We start from the raw sequence: 22,661 nt of genomic DNA on the forward strand, positions 1-22,661 counted from the left end.
CGACTCGTGTGCATGCGGTGCATTACTGTTGTTGCTCGACGTGGAGAAATTCCGTCGGTTTCTGAAAAGCTGAGAAGTGGCACGTCAAAGCCGACTTTGTGGTTGTTAGGTTAATTTCACTCGCGCTTTTTTGGGAAGCAGGCGAATCAGCGTCTTTGTCGCCAGAGAGAAGAAAGTAGGAAGAACACCTGTGCAGAAGTTTACATTTTTTGGCCTATTATTGGAAATTGAGAGACTCAAAGGGTTTTTTTCAAATCTAACATGCAAATTCTGTTGTTGTTTTCTTCATTTTGAATTGTCAAAACAGTATTTTAACATGCAGTAAATTGTAAATAACTGCCAGATATTGTACGTTATTTTGTAAAAATGGGCAAAAGCACTTTTTTTGGTCCTTTTATGGTTATAATAAGCAAAAAAACTATTTAGAGGCTTACATTATAAAGGTTTAATGTGACTTCTCTCAAGTCAAAGTGCTAAAAGCATGTGCCTAAATCCTGACATTACAAGGCCAAGCTCTGAAATCCACAATTCATGCCCTCACCGATCAAACGTCACATCATACTAGCATGACTGCGCTCTGATTGGTCTGAAGCCACATCTTATGTTCAGCTGAGTAATAACTTGTAAAACAAAAAAAAAGGCACTCCTGCATGTGTGACTTCATTCCTGCAATCTGCAGTTTTTTCCACTGAGCTACGACTTCATACGACACACCACGTGATTTCCACAGCAGACACAATAGTGTTAGTCACTGAAATAACATGTTCCAACCCCCCCCAACCTTGTGCATTTTCAGGAGTATCCGGTGTGTAATCGTTGTTGACGAAATGCACACATCACTGGAAATAGTTCAGAGTGGATGGGGCGGGGCAACGTGGGTGTGGTGCACCTCATCGTACGGACTCGTGTAATCCAGTTGCACGTTGCATCGTTTGTCATTTATTTGTCTGACGGAGCTGCACGCATTCCACCGATACTGAACATATGCGGACGTGAAACGGTTGAGACTAAAGCGACGTGCAAATCAAACCTTCGAATCAAAACATGTGGGCTTCTTTCGTACAGTGAGAATATCTCATATGTCAAAGAGTCTGGTTTCCATGTCTTTACATTGACTTATAATGATTACCTGAAGACTTACTGTACACTAACCTCACCATACAACATGTCTTTACCTACAAATGTAGTCATTACACTATGTTAATCAGCTTTTTGTCCCCATAATCTGACATTGTAAACAGATTTAAGTCCCCACAACGTAAGAAATACCTGAATGACCACACAAACACACGCCCACACACACATTTGTGCGTCTAGTCTAGACGTTTTCCTTCCACAATGGACAAATCGTTGTGCTCAATCTTCATGTTTATGTTTAGCAGCGCAGCATTCAGAAGCACTAAATTCACTAAATACGCTTTGTCCCTTTTAAATAAATACATTGCAAATGCTTTTTTTGGTATGATCTTAAACGCTTTATTAGCCACGTAAGGTTTTACAGTTCAGCTGTCTGAGACATATTTAATCATGCTTATCTCAGCATGTGTAATGAGCATATGCTGTCTACCCTTGAGGGGGAAATGTGATGAAAAAGAAAGAAAAATACAAGACAACATTGCACATTTATCATGAAACTGTCATATATTACAGCTGTTACCTGGTCAGATCGTTTTATGGGGGGAACAAGTTAAGACAAAAATGTGAGCAGATGGAAACCGAGGCTGAGAAATTACGCAATTTTCAATATATCTGGGTTGCTTTCCTTTCAGCAGTAATCCGCAGCACAAATGCATATAATTTATGTTTTATTATTTATTGTCTCTCATTTAAAGCTCCCATAGACCGAAAGTTCCAATTAACACTGTTTTTGAAGCCATAAAGTTGCGAAACGAACAGTTCAGCCACTGCTGAGAACGCTGGGTTTTATTGTATTCCCGGGCTCTGCAAGCGCTTCTGAAAAAGCCTGGAATCGTTACGGATCCTGTCTCCTGAACAGCAGATCCTCCTGCTCCGGACGGGGAGTTGTGACAAATCCATTTTTAAACATTGTTAAAGCAATGTTTTGATGATGAGTAGCAATGCATCCACCTTTCCCGAGGAGGAGCTGCGCCTCTGAGAGCTTGACGTGCTAATTATGTCACTTCCAGGTACTTGGCCAATCACAACACAGTTCTGTCTTCTGGGTGTTAGATTTCCATCTGAAACAGCACGGCTGACGAGAGCTTCAGTGAGGAGAGATTTAGATCGACTGGTTTGCACCAACTATGAGGCTTTTGCCCATAAAAATAAGTTAATGTATGTAAGTAGACCTCCGTACCTCACATATATCTGCGATAGGACCACTCTATGGGAGATTTAAGCAAGTGTCACCTGCAGCAGTGTGTTCTGGATCCACAGTATATTTGTCCCTAAAGACCATCAAACAGCTCCTCACTAGGAGACTGAAAGGTGGCAAACTATTTGGTTGTCATTTTTCATTTCAGTCTTGTGGCTTTAGCTCTTGTGCCCAGTGCTGATGGCACCATGGCGCTCTGGCATACGTTCTCCATGGGACTTCCAGGTTCTGAAGCAGCAGTCTGTTGCACTCCGAGAAAACCATAAGAGACATCACAGAAAACAGTGACATTAACAAGACTTCTTTTCTGCTTCATTCACCTTTAGTTTGCTCCTGTGACTAGACAGAAACAAGGGCACCGACAGGGCGTAAAACAAGCAAACGCACGGGAACTCAAGGAAGCCTAAGGGGGCCAGGGAGCAGGGGATGTGTGCATGTGAGGTTGAATGGGCTCAAATAAAACAACCATATCCGTGGCCATGGCAACTGGCGAACTTAAGCTAATTCATACTCTCAAACAGCGGGTCTCCAACAACAAACATCCTCCCTATAAATATGCAAACCTAGGCCTATCTTCACTTGTGGGTGGGCAGCAGAGTAGGACAGTGACAGACCACACACCAGTGGATGTGATCCTCCTCTGCTAACGGATGAATATTGGAAAAATGAGGGAGGTCTTCTTATTAAAACAAGTGAGGCTTATGTCTCATGGTTTCGGATTTAAGTTTCTATCTCCCGCTGAGATTCCAGGGATGATTTATAAATCCCTGGTATAACATAATGTCAGTGCATTCATTTGAAGCGACACTTATAGTCTAATACTGAAACAATATTAAAGACTTTATTGCATTTTCATCCACCAATTCATATTCTACTGCTTTATCCTCCATGTGAGGATTTGTGGGGGGAGGGGGGCTGTGCCAATCTCAGCTGACATAGGTCGATAGGCAGGTACACAAACAACCATCCACTCTCACACCTATGGTCAGTTTATCCTTAAATCCCCTAATCCCGTAATGTTTTTGAACTGGAAACCCAGAGAAAACCCATGCACACACGGGGAGAACATGCAAAAACTCTTCTCTTCAAAGTCTTCTTTGCTGCAAAGGCAAGAGTGCTAACCACTACACCTTCTATAAGAAGAAGCAACTGATCAGATATTTAAAGGACTCATATTATACCCTATTTCTCCAAGTTAACCAAGTTCCCTGGTGTCCTAATGAACATGTCTGTGACATGCTTTGGTCAAAATACCATAAGGATGAAGCCCCACAGCAGTTCAATCACCCTGCCAAGAATGCTCGGTTTTGTGTGCCTGTCTCTTTAAATGCAAATGAGACACAGGAAACTACGTCAGCGTCACTGAGGCTCCAGCAGCTAACAGCAGTTAGCATTTGGATAAGCCATCATTTGCCGACTCTAGCCGGCACATTGCCGTCATATATAAAATGTATCCACTGGAAATGTAAATACTCTGAGGCTGGAAGTTTGTGTAGAACTCTGTGCTGTACTGTGCAGCCAAGAATAGAACACTTTGCGGACTTCCGCTCTTCTGGCTACTATTGCCTTTTAGGGACAAAGCTGTACTTAGGCTGAGGCAGACCACAAAAACATGACTGAGTCATCTTTTTTCACACTTTGCCGAGTCATAGGGCCTCCAGAGTCCCAAATATAAGTAATAAATGATTAAAAAGTTGATTCTGCATAATATGTCTGCTTGTAGTACTGACAAATCTCAATGTATATCTATTTAAAGTTTAAAGTACATTTTTATGTGTCCTCCCGTCTCCAGTCCCCTTCCTGTCAGACTGACAGGAAGTAATAATGACACTGTCAGTGTTACTTACAAACATGAGCCTGGTAATGATCATCTCCTCTATCTGTCGGTGACAAAAAAAAAGTGTCAAACTAAAACTTGTCAAAAAAGTTTGTAGAAACTATGTCAACATAGCATAATACACCATAATCCAAATCATCAACCCACTGCAGTCTCAAATATGACTAAAAATGTGCTGAAGATGTGACAACACATAATACAAACAACTTGAGTATCATGCACATTTCCTGTAGAAAAATAAGCAGCTGTCAGCTTCATAAGCTTAGGTAAAGGAAGCACATGCTCCACTGATAATTAGTTGTTGTGCGTGTGTACATGAATACCTGGGTTAGCTGAAATGTTTTTTCTTGAGCTTTTCATCAGCCAGAGCTCAAAGGGCGTGGCAGGGACAAATGTCAGAGACAACATGCCACTGTAATTATTGCTACCAGCTAACATGAGTGATACGACTCGTGACTGAGCCTCTGTTTATATTCTGTGTGCTTGCACGCACACTAGGCTTTGTGAGCGAGCAACATGTGGATGTGTGTGTGTGTGTGTGTGTGAGTGTGTTTGGGTGTCTGCATTTCTCTCTGTGCATTATTTTGTCCATCTGGCATTTTAGGCCCACAGCTGCAAGGTACAGGGGTTGGCTCATATCCGATGCTGAGCTGGCAACAGAGGGAGGGGTGATTGAAAAAAAAAAAAAAAAAGGGTTCAGCTTGTGAGGAGTCGTCCACACTCTCACACAACTTCAGCGGTGTGTTTTTTGTGTTGTTTTGGACTTCTCTCTCCTTACATTGTTGCTGGGTGGCGGCGGTGGCGTTTTATGGCGGTTGCAAGTTGCATTACTGCCAGAGGTGGAAAGTAACAAATACATTTACTCAAGGTTACTGTATTGAATACTTTGTTGTGTGTATTTTGTATTTTTTTAAGTACAATTTAAAATCAGGATTTTGTATTTTACTTGAGTACGTATTGACTCAAGTATTGTACTTGGTAACTTTATAAATCCTGTCCGGTATTGAGTAAAAATAAAAATTCAGCACAATGAAGACCTACACGGAGAAAATATACAGCAGAACCAGACGAATGATGATGTGATTAGCACCAGCACTGGCGAGTGAACATAGAGGGCGGGCACCAAAAGTGACGTTATATCCTGTATCCTGTGTGAGCTCCGAAATAGTTTTGGATTTCTGACCCCTTGTCATAGTTCTACTACCCTCACACCCCACGCAAAGTAACTAAGTAACTTTTACTTAAAGTACATTTCAAATGAGCTACTTTTTACTTCTACTTGAGTACATTTTCAGATGACTACTTTTACTTCTACTTGAGTAATATTTCATATTGTATTGGTGCTTTTACTTGAGTACAATATTTTAGTACTTTTTCCACCTCTGATTACTGCCTTGTTATGTTGTTGTTGTGTAACACCGAACGCGAACATTTGCATGCATACGTGTTCCTCTCCTCCAAAATGAAGTCATCTCTCTTCTCCACATTCAGCTGAGGCCCCTCACAGCTGATATCCTCCAGTGCCTTGACAGGTAATTACCCCATGGTGCACTGGCAATGAGGGCAATGAGGGCAGGATCTATAGGAGGGGATGGGGGGGGGGGGCACCAAGGGACTAATCCAGACATGTTAGTACTGTGGTGTCACCTTCCACGCTACAGCAGGTTTTGATTCAGCGGAGGCTCCCCTCTAGTTAAGTCATGCTATATATCAGTGCTTGTCCAAAGCAGCGGGAGGGGAAACACGCTCTTCGGTTGAGCAATGTTTTTATCTGAAAACAATAGGCAGAACCACAGATATGCCCTGCGTGGAGAGAAGGAGGGCGCTGAACCTCCAGGGGTCCAAAAGAGGAACAAGCCAGGGACTATGTTTATGCTATGTTAGGAAAGATAAAAACATGCCAACACATTTTTATTTTTGTGCATGCACATAGATCAGTAGGACACCAGTTATTAGGATGATTTACAACATTTTTTTTTTCATTTAAACACAGAGCCAGAACTGAAGTGCTCATGCAATCACCTTGTTCATCATTTTTAGGAGTGGAGAGTGGAAAAAAGTAGATTCAGAGAATGGGGGGGGTGTGTGCATGTGGAGTTATTGCCCCAGTGCAGCTCTGCAATGACTGCTGGCCTCAGCAGACAGAAAGAATAGCCCGCAAATGCACAGCTGTTTCTAATCGGTAACTCAGCACCAATGGCTGACCTACATTCTGGTGCTTGCTTGCACGTCTTTGAACCCATGGCCCTGTTAGACTCAGCCATGGGGGAAGGTAGAGGGAACCAGGGAGAAAAACAAGAGGGAGGAGAGGAGTCAAGAGGGGTAAAAGAAACAACAGGGAAAGAAACGGAGAAAGAAAGAAACTCCTTTATATGTCTGTCACAGGTTGCATGGAGTGCAGGCAGGTTTAATGACAGAGTACATCAGGCAGGAGTCAGTATGAGTGCCTGCAAATGTTTCCACAGTACCAAAGTGCAGCTGTGCACACCTAAAAAAGGGAAAAAAAAGATGGGGGGGGGGACTCATAAAAACTCTTGACAGTCAATTTAAAGCTCCATGGGTCGGGCTTGTTATGCTTGGAAAATCGTGGATTTTTATTTTTTTTTTTGCAGAAAAGTCCGTTTTTCTTTGTCAACACCGTGCCATCTGTCAAACTTTTAATAAAGTTCTGCTGTCTTGCATCTGAATGAGCGTCCCCCTTTTCATTAAGGCTCGAGTGTATCTTGCTAACATTCCTTGCATGCAGAGGAGGGGGTACAGCTAAGTGCCAGGGGTCCCCTCTGGTAATGACTCATGGCAAAGATCCCTATCCAGTCCCAGCTCCGAACGGGATGCTTCCCTCAGTCGTGCAGATAGAGAGTGAGTGAGTGAGTGAGTGAGTGGGGGTGTGTTGTATGGGGAGAGAAAGAAAGGAAGGGTCTTGCAAAAAATGGTGCAAAAACCAAAAAACATTTGCACACAAACTCTCTTGTCTTGGAGAGAGAGAGGAAGGAACTGGAAGTGGGTCACTGTGTCTCAAACCCAGAGAGCTCCAGAGCATGAGGACAAGGGGAAAAATAAGAGCGAGTCAGTGGCGAAGTAGTCAGGCCAGCCAAGAATCCGCTAGACTGAAATGTGTAGCAAAAAAAACAACAACAATAAAAGCCCTGCATGTGACGAGAGAGGGTCACTATTTAAATTATTTCAGTTTCTTTCTGTAGATATCACCGTGTTCCGTGTCAGCTGATACAGTATCATAGCAATGTGTGCAGGCGTGTGTTGTTGTTTTTTCCTCATCTTTTATGTGCTGCCACAGCGTGTTTTCTATCAAAATGTGTTGACAGAAGTCGGTCAGTCCTCCTATTAGAAAGTGTCATTGAACCCAAGTCAGACATGCAAGCCTGGGGAAACACGGTGACATGTCGCACAGACAGACGTACACAGGGAAGCAGCTTTTCTGCTTGTGCCGGAGTTTCCTCTGCTGAGTCGGTGGTGAAATGTAACTTGTGTGTGTGTGTTTGTGTGCTTCTCTGTTTTTCTCTGAGACCACGATGGTCCGCAGGGTTCCTCTTGTGTTTGTGCCTGACTGTGAGACAAAAGCCTTGTGTCAGCAGCAGTGATGCCAAACACTGAAGAAAGTCGTCGAGGTTCAGTCCAGGGAGAAACTTTGATGAAACGTATTCATGATTTCCATTTATTCTCTCATCGTCCAATCAACGTTGGCCAACATATTAGTGATTTTAGCCACATTCTTATTATTTATTTCATCGTTAATTCATTGGGATGTTGGTGTTCATCTTGATTTATTCTATTATAAGTCAACGAGGTTAGCCTGTTATATTTGTTTTTCTACATTTTGCATGCAACCACTCTGACTTAGAACTTAACGGACTTGGATGCACTAGACTCAGTAGTTAATCCCTGTTAACCTGCCTGACAACAAAAAAAATATCCAAAGCTAAGTCTTTGGATCATGATATACAGCACGGTGTGTTGTGATGTGTAGCTATGGATTTAAGAAAGCAGCGCGGGGTTACCTAATGCAAGTCCTCTCACATGATGTTTTGGTTGTTTCACTCAGCAGCATTATAATCATGTGTGTCATGGTCTCTACTACCCTCATTAAGTTAACTGTGGTTGACTTGCCAGGACTTGTCATGGACCTCTGTTAAGCCTGTGGTTCCGGGCTGTGTGTGTGTGTGTGTTTTTAATCCGCTGTCAGAGAGTAGAGGAGCAGGAAAGTAGAGGTTCATCACAGCCTGTCAGTCACATGCGCCCTCTCTCCGTATGTAACCAGAGTTTCTCTCGTCTTGAGTTCGGAGTTACAGTGTAATACATTGTTTCCCTGGACTGCCTTCATGTGGAAACAATACTTTCATTAACAAAAGCATGCAGGGGAGGAAAAAGAAATGTTTCCAACAGGCAGCTATTTGTGTGTCTGTGATGAGCAGAGAGTTGAAGTTTGAAATACAAAAGAGAAAAGAAGAGGAAAAACGAGTCTTTACCACCGCGTCTCATTATTTAACAGAGGCTGTGTTCTCTTTCAAAGAGGCGGTGAGTCACGTTAACGCGACTGTCGCGCGTCTGCAGAACAAATACCGCACAGAAATGCTGTACGTTTCCACACTGAAACTCACACGACATGGACTCACATGGACACACGTGAGATGAGGATGCAGGATGAAGTCATAAACGGAGCAGAGGGGATTGACATATAATGTGATGATTTGTGATGTCACGCTGTGTTTGGTTTGCGTGTGGGCTGCACCGCGAACACTGACTGACAAATGTTTGCATCCAGATCCTTTGACAAACATCACAGGAGTAGTTTTTTTTGTCTCTGTCTCCGCGTGTTTGACAGCTGTGGGGGGATATTAGCACAGGGACAGCTGATTTACAGCGCCGGCGACAACGCGGTTATACTTCAATTAAGACGCTTATCCAGAAAATAAGGTTGGTTTAACCAGTGACAGGTGGCGGGTAATCTGAAGGCCTCACACTTGATGTCAGGTACCACTGCTATGCTTCAACAAAAATTTGAAGCATCTAAAAAATGTTATGCCATGTCTGTCATCTGATAATGGGCTATGTCAAGCAATACTATCAGACTGAACTGAGGGAGCATTAGTTTGTATACAGCCGCAGCATAGAGGCGCATGGGTACTTTACTAGCTTGATTTTGCTGTTGCCTCCATCAGTCCCATTTCTCTCCCTTAAAATTTCCACTGCCCTCAACCGTAAATTCTCCTTGTTGAGGGAAGTGGCTTCCCTACGTATTTGGGACACCACTATATGCAAATTAGCGCAGTGAACGTAACGAACGTGCTAACCTACGTCACGGGTTGACAATTCTACTAGTGGAGGGAGCTAGTTAGCTAGCTGCTTTCATAAATAGTCAGTTATTTTCTGACATAAGTGTTCAAAGCCCAACATATTCCAACACATTTCGACATTGTAACGTGCTTATTTGCGAAAATATACTTACAGCGAAATTGTTGTATGTGGCCGCCATTTTTGTTCAGCCGGCTGAATTCGCAAAGCATCATGGGTTAGGGCAAACATTTAGGTAGGGCCAAAATGAATCAGCAGGTGATATGAGAACAAATCACTGCTATACTGAGAAATACAGAGAATGTTGAGTGGAGCTGCTAAATTTAATCAGCGTTGCGTAACGTCATGTGACAGCGGTTATTCACGAGCTAAATTTAAACGTTACACACCGCACTTTTACGTGTAGTGCTTTTAGTCATTCCTGAAGATAAAGTTGGGATGAAAACATTCCTTAGATGAACAAAAAATGTGTGTTTTCAAGATTGCTAATCTGCTTCTTTGGGGCTGTGGGGGTTGGGGGTTAAATGCGATTCTGCAAATGACACTGACGTCTCCGTGGAAACGCGGGCAACAGACCTAAACAAAACTGTCCCTTTTTGGGGTAAACTTACCCAACTTCTTCCAAATGATCTTGCGGATGCGTCTCCAACATGGAGGAAATAAAACAACAACGTTTTCTATCACATAATTCACTGCTCACTCAAGTATTGAATGTTTTTCTATAAGGCAATGGTCAACTAACAATATATGCATTGATTTATTTTAGATTGAGTTTTGAGATATCTGCTTTAATAATCCTGACCAATTATAAATGAAGAAATATAACATGCATGGAGTTTGCATTGTGTGTGTGGGTTTTCTCTGGGTTTTACAGTTTCCTCCCACAGTTCAAAAACATGCAGATTTGGGGATTGGGTAAATTGGACACTCTAAATTGACTGTAGGTGGAGAATGTGAGAGTAAATGGTTGTTTGTCTCTATATGTGTCCCTGTGATGGACTGCCGACCTGTCCCAGGATGTACCCCGCCTCTTGCCCTATGTCAGCTGAGATTGGCACCTCCGACCCTCATATGGAGGATGAAGATGAGTGAGTGAGTGAGTGATGTGCTTCATCTTTAGTTTGGAAAATGACAAGTACCAGTGCAAAGTGCAACGAGTTTTGCTTTCCCTTCGGGGTTCTCGTTGTGCTCTGCGCTGTCATTTGCAGTGGCATTTGCAAATACCACATGTCCATGAGGCACAGGATGTGACTTGACAGTTTAGTGAGCGCAGGCACTTGTGCCTATTGTTTTTGCAGCACCTGGCCACAGGAAAAAATTATTAAGCTTTGGTTGTGTCTTTGTGGACATTAAGAATGAGAAAATGGAAGTTTAAAGTTCAAGAAACATGTGTTTTATTTTTGTGCTTATCTGCTTTCCAGAGTGCCATCACTGTCATGACACCTATCATAACACGGTGACCGCATAGATACTGGAAGCATTCCTCGCTGACATATAAAAACTCTATTTTTGACATCCATGCGTCAAAGTCTGTGTTTGAACCACGTAACCTCTTCAGAATGAGAATGTGACTGCGTGACAGTGGAAGTGTCTGTTCAAGCATTTACAATGGGATACAATGATGTGTTGTCAAAGTCATATCATCATAAAACATCACCACCCCATGTAAAAAAAAACGATGCAGAAAAACGATTATTGAAGAAAACAAGAAAGTGTCGAGAAAGTGGTTATTATTTGAACATCACATGTCCATTGACTTGTTTTCCTGGAGAAAAGTACAAAAACTTTGTCCTCTTTGTTTTGCCATGTATGTGTTGTCTCTGCTTTGTACAGTAACTATTCCCCCTCCTGTGGAAAGGGTTGACGACTCGGGTGATAAGATAAAAGAGAAGTTGCGAGACAGAGAAAGAGAGACACGCTCCAAACTCACGTACTTCATGGCAGGTCGTAGGTTATGTAACCTACAAGTGTACGGGTTATGGAGAACGTGTGAAGTCACTGTCATGACTGCAAATCACATGTTTGGCGTCGTAATGGGAAATACTAACAAAACACCCTCTTAGTTTCCTTTTGAATTTCCTGTAAATCATTAGTTTCCAAATATTAGGTCAGGACTTACAGAGGAGAAACCCAAACTTTTAAACTTAGATGTATGGGATGTGTGTTTTAAATAGCAGCACTGTGCCGTGTTGCTTATTTGTTTATGTATTTACCGTTGCTGATATATCTGTGCGCTTTTCTGGTTGAAATGTTTTTTTGGGCAGGCTGCTTACAATGTTTTGTGGTCTGTCTTGTGTCCTTATGTCTCGTGTCCAGTCTTGTGTCTTTTTAACCACTGACACAAACAGCATTTTCCACAACAACGAAGGTCTCAACTGAAATATGAAAATGAAAAGAATTGGAAGTTTTGATTGATTTACTTTACCAGACATCTCTTGGAAATTGTTTTGTTTACCAATTCCAAACGATAGGTGTTACGGAAATGGCTGTAAATTAGTCTAGATAGATAGATAGATAGATAGATAGATAGATAGATAGATAGATAGATAGATAGATAGATAGATAGATAGATAGATAGATAGATAGATAGATAGATAGATAGATAGATAGATAGATAGATATTTCTATTCATCTGGACAGACTGAACACAGTGTTATCCCTCACCTTAATCATAACCAGTTGATGTCTAATCCTAACCTTAATCTATAACCACAGTAAATATATTGGCCCTAATCTTAACCAGCTCCTCAGAAATGAGGTTCTGCCTCATTAGGACCAGGTCTCAGTCTCCATAGAGAAGTAACACAAGTAACAGTATCCTTTTTCTGCCTCAAAACAAAGATGATCCTCCTCCATGTTCAGAAATGACTCAGAACGTGAAAACGTGTAGTCTGCTGCTCTCTGGTGACACAAACTGTCATTGTTGCTCGTTCGTGATCTTATTTCACAGGCTCATAAACTGCTCACAAAACATTAACATCATACACATAATAAATCAAATAAAGACTTTGTGAAAATAGTTACGGATGTAAATTGTAATTTACATTAAAATGTAATGTAAACTGTTTAATGCTATATTCATTGAAAAAAAGTGCATTTCCTTGTTTTATAATGTGGGTTCTTTAAAGTGTAATGTATTTTTTTTACTAAGTTTTAAAGCTATTTACAGTATTTTATTGTTCTTTACGTTTATATTTTCACATACTTTTTAATTACAAGGTTTTTCCATGTTATTTCATTCATTTCGGGAAAAAAATATATTTTTCTCAAACATTTTTCGTTGGTGTCAGATTATTTATAACATCATGGTGATGAACACTGGTTGGAAGGGCCCCCTGGGAATTTTGACTTAGGGCCCCGACAGACTCAAGAATCGCCTCTGCTTCTGCGTTGTTTTTTCTTGGTCCTCACAAAGATACCCATACAATAACAAACACGCACACGTGTGTATGTTGTGGTGCTCTGGTGTGACGGAGGGGGGGGGGGGGTCACCGGGCTGACTGTGAAGCCGCCTCTGTGCGCCTGTTGCTGGGAGCTCCGGCCAATCAAAGCCGCTGCTGCTGCTGCGCTCTCCTACACAAGCAGAAGAAGAAGAAGAAGCATGACATCATGTTCAGCTCTGAGCGTCTGTGCAAAAAACAGCGGCTGAAACTGAATCTCCGCTAAAAAAAAACAAACACACACACACACACACACACGCGACGGCAGGCGCACACGTCTGCGGCTTTAGATCCGGGAGACTGGAGCTCTGACTGGAGCCCGGTGTGTGAGCGGAGGCAAAGGAGGGGCATCAGTCTGTCCGCCCGCCTGTCTGTCTGTCTGTCTGTCTGTCCATACGTCCATCCGACAGACCGGGGGGGGAATGGCGGATGGCGAGGCTGGCGCGTCTGTGGAGTGTAGAGGGACAGTGGTGATGGAGGTTTAGCACAATCACATCTGCAGTCTTATTTCCGTGCATAGCTTGGTTTTTCATCTTTGACCATGGATCCTGAGAATAAGCTGACATTCTGCCTCGGGCTGAAGGCGGAGGAGGTAATACACCACACTACACTACACCACACTACTACACTACACTATTCTACACTACACACACACTGCATTGACTTCTATTCTGCATCCCCATCCTAACATTAAGCTCGATTCACATCATAATCCTCACTTTATCAGAGCCTCAGAAAACGAAATCGACACATTACACATGTACACACACACACACACACAGGTAGCTGTCAACAGCTGGTCTTCAGTGACTGCAGCAGAGCAGCGTGTTCCCCCCCCCTCCTCCTCCTCTGTGTTATTGAGACAGTGTTTCCTTTCTCCATTCTTTCTACTGTACACAATGTTGCTCCATGCAAAAAACATCTGCTCCACTGCAGTCTCCTGGAAAAGTCAGTCATGGTTCCCATGTGTTTGTTTATCTGTGCAAAAGATTGCCTGCAAGGCAAAGCATGTGATGCTGGGGGAAGTATTTTTCCACTTCAGAAAGTAAGAAATCAAAGGCCATCATCATTACGACGTAGAATACATCTGTATAATCACATGAAAACAACAATTGCAAATGTTTAATACTCAAAAATGTCATGTCTCTTGCTTCCTGTTTCTGGTTACAGTCATTGTATATTCGAGTGTGTGAGTCTGGTTCTTGTTGTTTCGCTGTTGACAGACATGTTCTGATTATCTTCAATTCAGTCTGACAGTAAGTTACATCAGAGTTGCACCCTGGTCCACATAAGTTGATTAAGTTATTGATGCATTCGAAACACTGACCTCACCACGTGAACTCATTGCTGTTTCCATAGACCACACATGGAAGATGGATACTGGCTCTCAGGGACAGAAAGAAACAGATTTTAGATTCCTAACAAACTCTATGTCTGTTTAAGTCTGTGATGTTTTAAACTTCAGTTTTGAGCATGAAAAGGCTTTCGAACAGCAAGATAAAGTGGCAAACATGGTCTTAAGATATCATGGACAAGTTTTTCCTACTGGAACTATTGCTATGTAGGGTCGAAACAGCGATGATTGTGGGGGTGCACTTGTTGAGGTCATGTTATTAGCTATGTGTCACTACAACCACAGTTTAAAAAAACATAACTACAATCTTACAGGTTTCACTAATTTATAGTGTTTTATCAATTAATAAAACCGGTGTCAATGGTTAGGCGTCGAAGGCAGGAAGCAGGCGAACGCTCTTGGCAGCAACTGACAGGAAGTCGGCCTAAAGTTAGTTATTCTGACGACATCTTATCAAATATGAGTTTCTTATGTCACATTTTTCACCTTCCTGTCACCAACTTTCATTTTCCTCTCCCGTTCACTCATGATAATCTGTTGAGTGCAGTTCTGTTGGGACCTTCAGGGGCGTTGGGGTGGAAATCATTGGCGGTTAGTTTGTGGTCTCTGGGGAAACCTGAATGATCTCTTCACACTCGCACACATACAGTCAATGATGTGTGGTGGGCTTAACCACAGGAACTCCACATCCATGCCAGAGCGCCCCCCCCCCTCCCTACTGACTATGACTTTCATTACAGCACAGAAACTCTGTTATATTTGACAGCTGCTTTGATCTGGCGCCTCGCACATATCGGGGGCCATACAGAGTTCACAACGTCTTAAATCTATTCAGCGTAAATCATGAAGCGTTCATTTTTTGATGCCCTTATTATTTTGTTAGGGTCTTGAATATCGCTAAACGTGTGGTTTCCTAATGTTGTTTTAAAGACGTGGCAAAGCACAAACCTGACCTTTTGACAATGTCTAACCACAATAATGTGTGTTGATGCATCAATAGTGGATTCTGAAAGTTAATAGAAAAGGGCAATGTGGAGCTTGTTCAATTTCCTTGCAAATCTAAGGGCGATGCAATGAAGGCAGTGTGCAATTTATCTCGTTCTCTTTGAAAAGCTATGTGCAATAAAAATAAGCACTTTAGCACCAGTTACTTTAAATTAGGTTCCCTTAATAGGTTGGAACTCATGGTCCCTTCTTCCTGGTGTGCTTTGCTACATCACATCATTTTATATAGTTATTATTCTGTCTTTATGCTGCTTCTCCTTATTTTTGGATATTGTTGCTGTTGTTTTTTTCTTTCTTTTTAGTGCATTTTTTAGTGCTAAACAAATTTATTAGACCACCAGTCATTAAAAATGTAAATATTTTAGTAATCTTTCAAAAAATAACAAACTGAATTCACCTTTTTATGTCCAAACTTGAGCTGACTCACGACACTCTTAGAAATAAAAGTGCTAAGTAGAACTTGTCCTCATAGGAGAACCCTTTTTTTGGCTCCAGGTAGAACCTTTTTATAAAGGTTCCACCTCCTGGAACCCTTTTGGAGGGTTCGACCAAGAACCCTTTTAAAACCCTTTATTCAGGAAAGGGCTTTTAAAGAATTATCGAAAAAAAACATTTCGATAATTACCAATACTGTGGCTTTGGATGGTGGAATAATAAACTTGTTAAGCACTGTAAATGAAATGAGCAAAATGGGTTTAATATTACAAATTGATGTTCATACAATGTTCCCACACAAAAAAATCAAACAGGAAAGTCTAATCAAGGACATGCCGTCTCCAGAGAAATCAACAGGCACTTTTTTTGCAGCATGGAACAGAAACTCTGCCAAATACTGCTATGATGACGGGCACCACTTTATGCCCGTGAACACGTGGTCGAGTAAATCGCTGATAGCAGAGATTTTGTCAAGTTTTTCATGACCTATAAGAGGAAAGGAAAAAAAAAAAGCATCTCTAAGCCAAGAGAAGCTTCAGCCTCAGAGCAGCATGTGGAACTGGCTGCTTTATGAAATGTGGCTCAGGCGTCGTGATTCTGAGTGAGTGTTGCCATGACTTCAGAGGACAATGCATTGACTTACATTCAGTTCCTGTAGATTTACTCTAACCTTAACCACAATTACTACTGGTCTAATCCTAATCCTGACCTCAGCCTAACATGTCTTCATCTTCAAATGTAGTCATGTGTAGACTTGATATTTGTCCCCATAATGTGACCTTGTAAACAGTTTTAGGTCACTACAACATGAGTAATACACTCTTAGAAATAAGGTTTCCATTCGGGTCCTTCTGCAAGGGCTGAGGTTCTAACTGGAACCTCAGCCCTTGCAGAACCAAAACCCTTTCTGCAGGAAAGGGTTCTTGGTAACACTAATGGTTCCAGTAAGAACCATTTTGATCCAGAGAACCCTTTAAAACCCCTTTCCTGAATAAAGGGTTTTAAAAGGGTTCTTGGTGGAACCCTCGAAAAAGGGTTCTCCTATGAGGAAAAGCCGAAGAACCTTATATGGTTCTTCTTAGCACTTTTATTTCCAAGAGTGTACCAGGTAGAAGATGGATTATTCCAGGTACTGTAAAAAGGAAAGGAAAAGGTCTTTATTGTCGATACACAACTGAAATTGCAAGGTCAGGTGGAAGATTTGATCAGCGCCGCCACACGATGGACCAACCTGACCGAATATTCTAACGTTCATATATGTTGTGATGGTGGGAGGAAACCGGGATTCCCAATACTACATTTCAGAGGTGTATCTTTGCCGTGTTGAAGGACTGAGAACATATACACAACAGTTTCTGGGCATTATTGTCTTCTGTGTGGCGTCTCACAGGAGGAAAAAAAGACCAAACCGGTTATTCCATGCCATTGACCTTCCCATTTCTTTGTGGGACTGAGGACACATTTGTATTGACATTGTCTCATGTCACTTCCTGCCTTAACTATTGTCACCTATTCTCTGTGTCTCCGTAGATGACCATGTCCCTGCAGGGGCTGGACGGCACTGAAACAGCTACGGTACGGAGCTTCGACCTTCAATCCGCCGCTCAGTCTGTGATTCCCCCTCCTGGATAATGTAACACTGACAGCATGAGTGAGAAAAGCCTCCGAGCGTAACCGCTGCGGTTGCTATGGCAATTCATAATTATTTGTTAGCGCTCGAGAGCCCTGTGTGTGGTAACTATGTACATATAACAGATTTTGCAGCCTCCTCTTGGTGCATTAGTACTGCGAGTTATGATTCTGCTGGAGAGCGTGAAGCTTTCTTTCTGAGCGCTGTCATTTTTCATCCTTTTATGATGTGTCAAACACCTAATATTTAATGTCTGGCGTCGTGTCCTTCACTGCGACTCTCTAATTGGCTAGGATGTACGTGTAAAATTCACCGAGGTGTTTTCATTTCTTATTTATTTTTAGGTTGCTGTTTCTCAGAAGGAGGCAGACACACGCACAGTTAATAAGGTGAGATTTGTTTCCCCAAACCTGTAGCTAGTAAAATAATTTCATTTCATTTTAAAGAATTAAATTAAAGGATTTGATCATCCATATTTGCTGTCACACATTCTTTCATCCATTTCAGCGTCTACAAGTCTAGGCGTTCTCTTAATACGTGAAAAACTAAGACTAAGACTAAATAAAAACTGAAACTAGTCAATTCCTCAAAATATAAACTAAAGCGACTTAATCATTTGTTCAATTAACTAAAACTAAACTGAAATAAAAAAAGCAAACAGAAAAACTAAAAAAAAAATACAAGCTAATGATAATTTCCAAACTATAATAACCTTGGTTCACACGTAAGTGTATGTATACGAATACACTTAGCGGCCACTTTATTAGGTACACATGATATCTAATAGTAACAGGTGGCAGTTGGGAGTTCTTCTGCTGCTGCAGCTCATTTGTGTCAGTGTTTGTTTTGTGCATTTAGAGGTCTTATGAAGTGATTCTGAACCAATAGCACTCTTCATAACATGTAGTTCCCCATTCTGATGTGACCTTCAGTTTGTTGCAGAGATTCTTTCATGAGTCTATCTTCTGTTTAAAAGCTCCAAATTCAGCTTCTTTGAGCAATACATCGCTCGTATGTCGAAAAGGGAAAACGATACCAACCGTGGCAACTCGGCTTTTGTTTTGCAGGAACACAACTATATATATGTGTTGTGATGTGTTTTGTCCACTAGGTGGTGAAGCAGCATCCGGGTTCTGGTAGCCAGCCTGTAGTCAGCCAGAAGTACTGTCCCGGTGTCAACAACAACCCAGGTTACCTGTGTGAAACCGGACACTGCTGTGGAGAGACGGGCTGTTGTACCTATTATTATGAACTCTGGTGTGAGTCATCTAATTGATTATTTTTACTGTTTTGTGTTTCATATATTAGGAATATTGCAATATAACTAATCAGACTTTTATTTGTTTACCTTCCACATGTATTAAATAGCATCAAAAGTTAAAAGAGGGATTTGGGTGAAATAATCTTTGGATGTAACCCAAGGAATAAACATTTTTTATGTGCTTTATATGGTTAAATAAAATGATTTCACTTGGATAGATTCAATCTTTAGGAAACAGTAGGTGGTGCACAGCATAAAACACCTACTATGTAGTTGAAATAGTATTCATATTAAAATAAATTGACATAAAACACTCTGCAATTATCAACAAAGTACATCATGTGGTATGTAATTATGAATATGTTGCTCCTTTGACTCCACAAAACCACAGATTATAGATGAGAACCTTGATGATTGTCTTTATAATGATACATATCTGGGTTCATTTTCTCTGTTTCTCCACAGGGTTTTGGCTCCTGTGGACGGCGCTGATCCTCTTCAGTTGTTTCTGCGCTTACCGCCACCGCAGAGCCAAGCTGAGGATCCAGCAGCAGCAGAGACAGCGGGAGATCAATCTGATCGCCTACAACGGAGCCTGCAACTACCCTTCCTCAATGCTGGACCTCAGTACGTTGCATTTTCAGCACACGTTTCAGTCCAAGTTGTAAGGTGTAGGTTTTACATGGCATCAGCCACACTTCATTAGATAATATTTTTGTGTGTTATACAGAAAAAAAATAGGTAAAATATGCTGATATCTGCAGCATATTTATGTACAGTGACATCACTCTCTGCTCAAACCATTACTACATATGTATGAATATACATATGTAATATTTGTCTCCTGATGTCTTGTGTTGTGAGAGTGTTGCATATTGCTTTAAAAAAAAAAGTAAAACTAAAGCTGGTTGCTTGTTGGTTCCTATTTCCAGCTAAGGATTGATACACGTTTTGGACTTTAGTAACTTTTTAACCAAGTTAAGTTTTTTTCAAAATTATACATTTTATTATATATAGTGGGGGTGTGGATGCAAGGGAGTGAAAATTTATCCATTTATCATTATTTAACATTATTTAACGTTCTGTAATCCAGGATTCAATGTTAATTTTTAGACTCACATTTGTGTCGTATCATTGTTTTTAAGGCTCTATTCATTGAACACAACTAAAGCACTTTATTTTCTCTTTTTTTGTTGTATTTATTATCAATTTTCTATATTATCTCTATTTGGCCTGATAGTATTTATTTTTTGTCAGCAGGGGGAGCCATATGTAGCAGTTAGCTAAGAAAAAACACACTGTTGGACATGTACATGTCCAATTTAACACACATCATACACATAATGTGCATATGACTGAGGTGAATGTTTCAATTTTGGTTTAATCGAGAACACAATATCACAGTTAATTATACTATTAAATACCTGCAATACTTCAGATAAAAACATATATTATAAAAGTTCTAAATCTATTACTAATATAAACTACAGATCAAAAGTTTGGGGTCACCTATACAATTTTATGCGTTATTAAAAGTCACACTTTTATTCATCAAAAGAGTTGCAAAATGAATAGAAAATATAATCAAGACATTGACAAGATTAGAAATAATGACCTCATTCAAAATAATAATTTTTGCCCTTTCGTCAAAGAACCAGCAAAAGTGTTTTCAGCTGTGCTAACATCATTGCACAAGGGTTTTCTAATCATCCAATAGCCTTCTAACGCGATTAGCAAACACAATGTACCATTAGAACACTGGTAATTGGCCTCTATACACCTATGTACATATTCCATTAAAAACCAGACGTTTGCAGCTAGAATAGTCGTTTACCACATTAACAATGTATCGACTGTTTTTCTGATCCATTTAATGTTATAAAAAAAAAGTGTTTTTTCTTAAAAAATAAGGACATTTCTAAGTGACCCCAAACTTTTGAAGTATAATAAAATACTATATATTAATAAACTTGTATGTGGTTATAAGAGCAAGCAATATCAGGCTTTAGTTTCACAGTTTTTCAGTGATTAGTTTTCAGGAGCCGCTGTCTCATCTGAGCTGATGTTTCTTTCGCCGCAGGTTTTCTGGCTTCCTTCAAGTTGCCGTCCTACGAGGAGGTGGCGGCACAGCCCTGCACCCCTCCTCCGCCTTACAGCTCTGTCTTTGCTCTGCAGGCTGGCACCATGGGGGGGCCTAGCTCCTCTTTCCCCCACTATCACCACCACCGCCACCCCTGCCCTCCCTATCCGGACCCCGGCCCCAGTGGCATGACTTCCTCCCAGAGCTCCGACAACTACACCAGCTGCTCCTGCGAGTCGTGCTCCCTCACCTCGCCCTCGAGCACCACCTTCTCCGTGCAGGTGACCGACGAGACCTACGACAGCAGCCACATCTCCACGCCCAGCGAGGTCGGTGGCGACTGTGCCGTTATTCCAAGGCTTGGGGCCGCTTACACGCCGACGCCCTCTCCATCACAACCTGATGTCATACCTGCAGCCAGTCCAGATTTCCTCCCCGTTCAGAGACGTCCCTCTAATGGCTGTGAAGGAACCTCACCTCCAGCGTCATCCCTTTCTCTTCCGTTACACTCTCATCGTTCGCAGCCTTCTTGCCTGCCGCTTTCTCCCCTCATCCTCCTATCTTCCCTCCCGTCTGGTCAAGTCCACCCTCTTGTCCTCTCAGACCCGCTTGGATCCGCCGCAGTTCAGCGCGAGAAAGGCAACGCGGTTTCACCTCGCGGTCCGGCACCCAGGGCCGCGCCGCTGCCCCCTAAACATGTTCTCCTCTCTTCAAACATGGCCGCGTTCGTGCGTCGCAACAGCAAAGAAGAGCAGGAGGAAGAGGAGGACGAGGACGACGAGGAGGATCATTTCCGGCACCGGCGACTCACGGGCGACTCGGGCATCGAGGTGTGTCGCTGTCATGTGAAGAGGGAGGATCCGGAGGAAGAGGAGCTGCAGAAGGGGCACTTGGGGAGAGGAGGAGGGAAAGAGGTCGTGAAGGGCGAGGAGGTGGAAGACGTGCTGCACGACAGCGTGGACTGTTCCCGCCGAGTGAGGGCCAGCGGGCGGCTGCCTCTGCTGGACGACTGAGCCGAGCAGCATCTCCTCATCGTCTGGTGTCGTCCAGGCGACCTGCAAAGCCATCGTCACACTGTGTGGAGGCGTCGCACTCTGACGGCCAATGAGAAGTATTAAAACAAGATTTATATATCGAGACAAGTAGGTGAGAAGTTGAGCTGCTGTAGAACGGTTACAAATCAAAAAGACTTTGTTTTCTTTGGGTTCTGCTGTTTCAGACCTTACAGAAGACAGTTTTCTTTATTTTAGTTGGCCGAGTTGGGTTCGAGGTTCGGGAGAAAGTCTCGTTCGTTCTCTTTCTCCGTCATTCTCCTGCATGTTAACCAAATCTACTTTTACACGTAGCTTTAGTGTCGACGTAGCACCAGCCCTCCACCGTTGACTTTTTACCTCTCCGCTTGCTAAATCTTAGCGGGGTTTTTGTTTTTCCCAGAGAAGTTCCTCAAAGACGGTGGTCGTCAACCGAGGAATGAAAGCAAGATGGAATTCCTACTGTACAGACTTATAAGCTACTTTTCTAGTTGCTTTCATCTTTGTTGTCATACAGATCGTTTCACAGTTAGTGCCGAGAAGCTGAGAAGTCAATCTTTGGTTGAACAACATTATGCAAAGTAAGATTTCATTTTGAGGCGTGTGGAACCACAACTGTGTATATATACATATATAGTGTAGCAACGGCAGGATAAGGGAGTACTCATCATCATCATCACCAATAGATATTTTCTTAAATGAAATACAAAACAAGAGTTTGTTTTCAAAGGAGCAGCTTCAACAATTGATATATATATATATATCACTTCACTCTACTGTCTTCTGATTTCTTGAAAAACTTCGGCAAGTTTGCGTCCACGAAATATTAAGAAAGATTCCTTTGTTGTAGAGTTGACTTATTTTAAAATTCACCAGCTCACTTGTCTCTGTTAATCGGAGGAAACACTATTACAGTGACTGATTCATGACTTTTATACAGCGC

General features: G+C 41.9%; 1 protein-coding gene across 1 annotated transcript; it reads left to right on the forward strand.

Annotated features, from left to right (window-relative positions):
* Positions 1-13,463: 13,463 nt before the first annotated feature.
* LOC310943729 (uncharacterized protein) lies at positions 13,464-21,700 on the forward strand (the record flags this gene model as incomplete). The annotated part of the gene is made up of 6 exons (XM_083909364.1): positions 13,464-13,514; positions 17,247-17,291; positions 17,691-17,735; positions 18,458-18,605; positions 19,073-19,234; positions 20,688-21,700. The coding sequence occupies 6 exons, from the start codon at positions 13,464-13,466 to the stop codon at positions 21,698-21,700; spliced, it is 1,464 nt and encodes a 487-aa protein (XP_083765490.1).
* Positions 21,701-22,661: the final 961 nt, after the last annotated feature.

Source organism: Microchirus variegatus (assembly GCF_963457635.1).
Source record: "Microchirus variegatus genome assembly, chromosome: 23".
NCBI lineage: Eukaryota > Metazoa > Chordata > Actinopteri > Pleuronectiformes > Soleidae > Microchirus > Microchirus variegatus.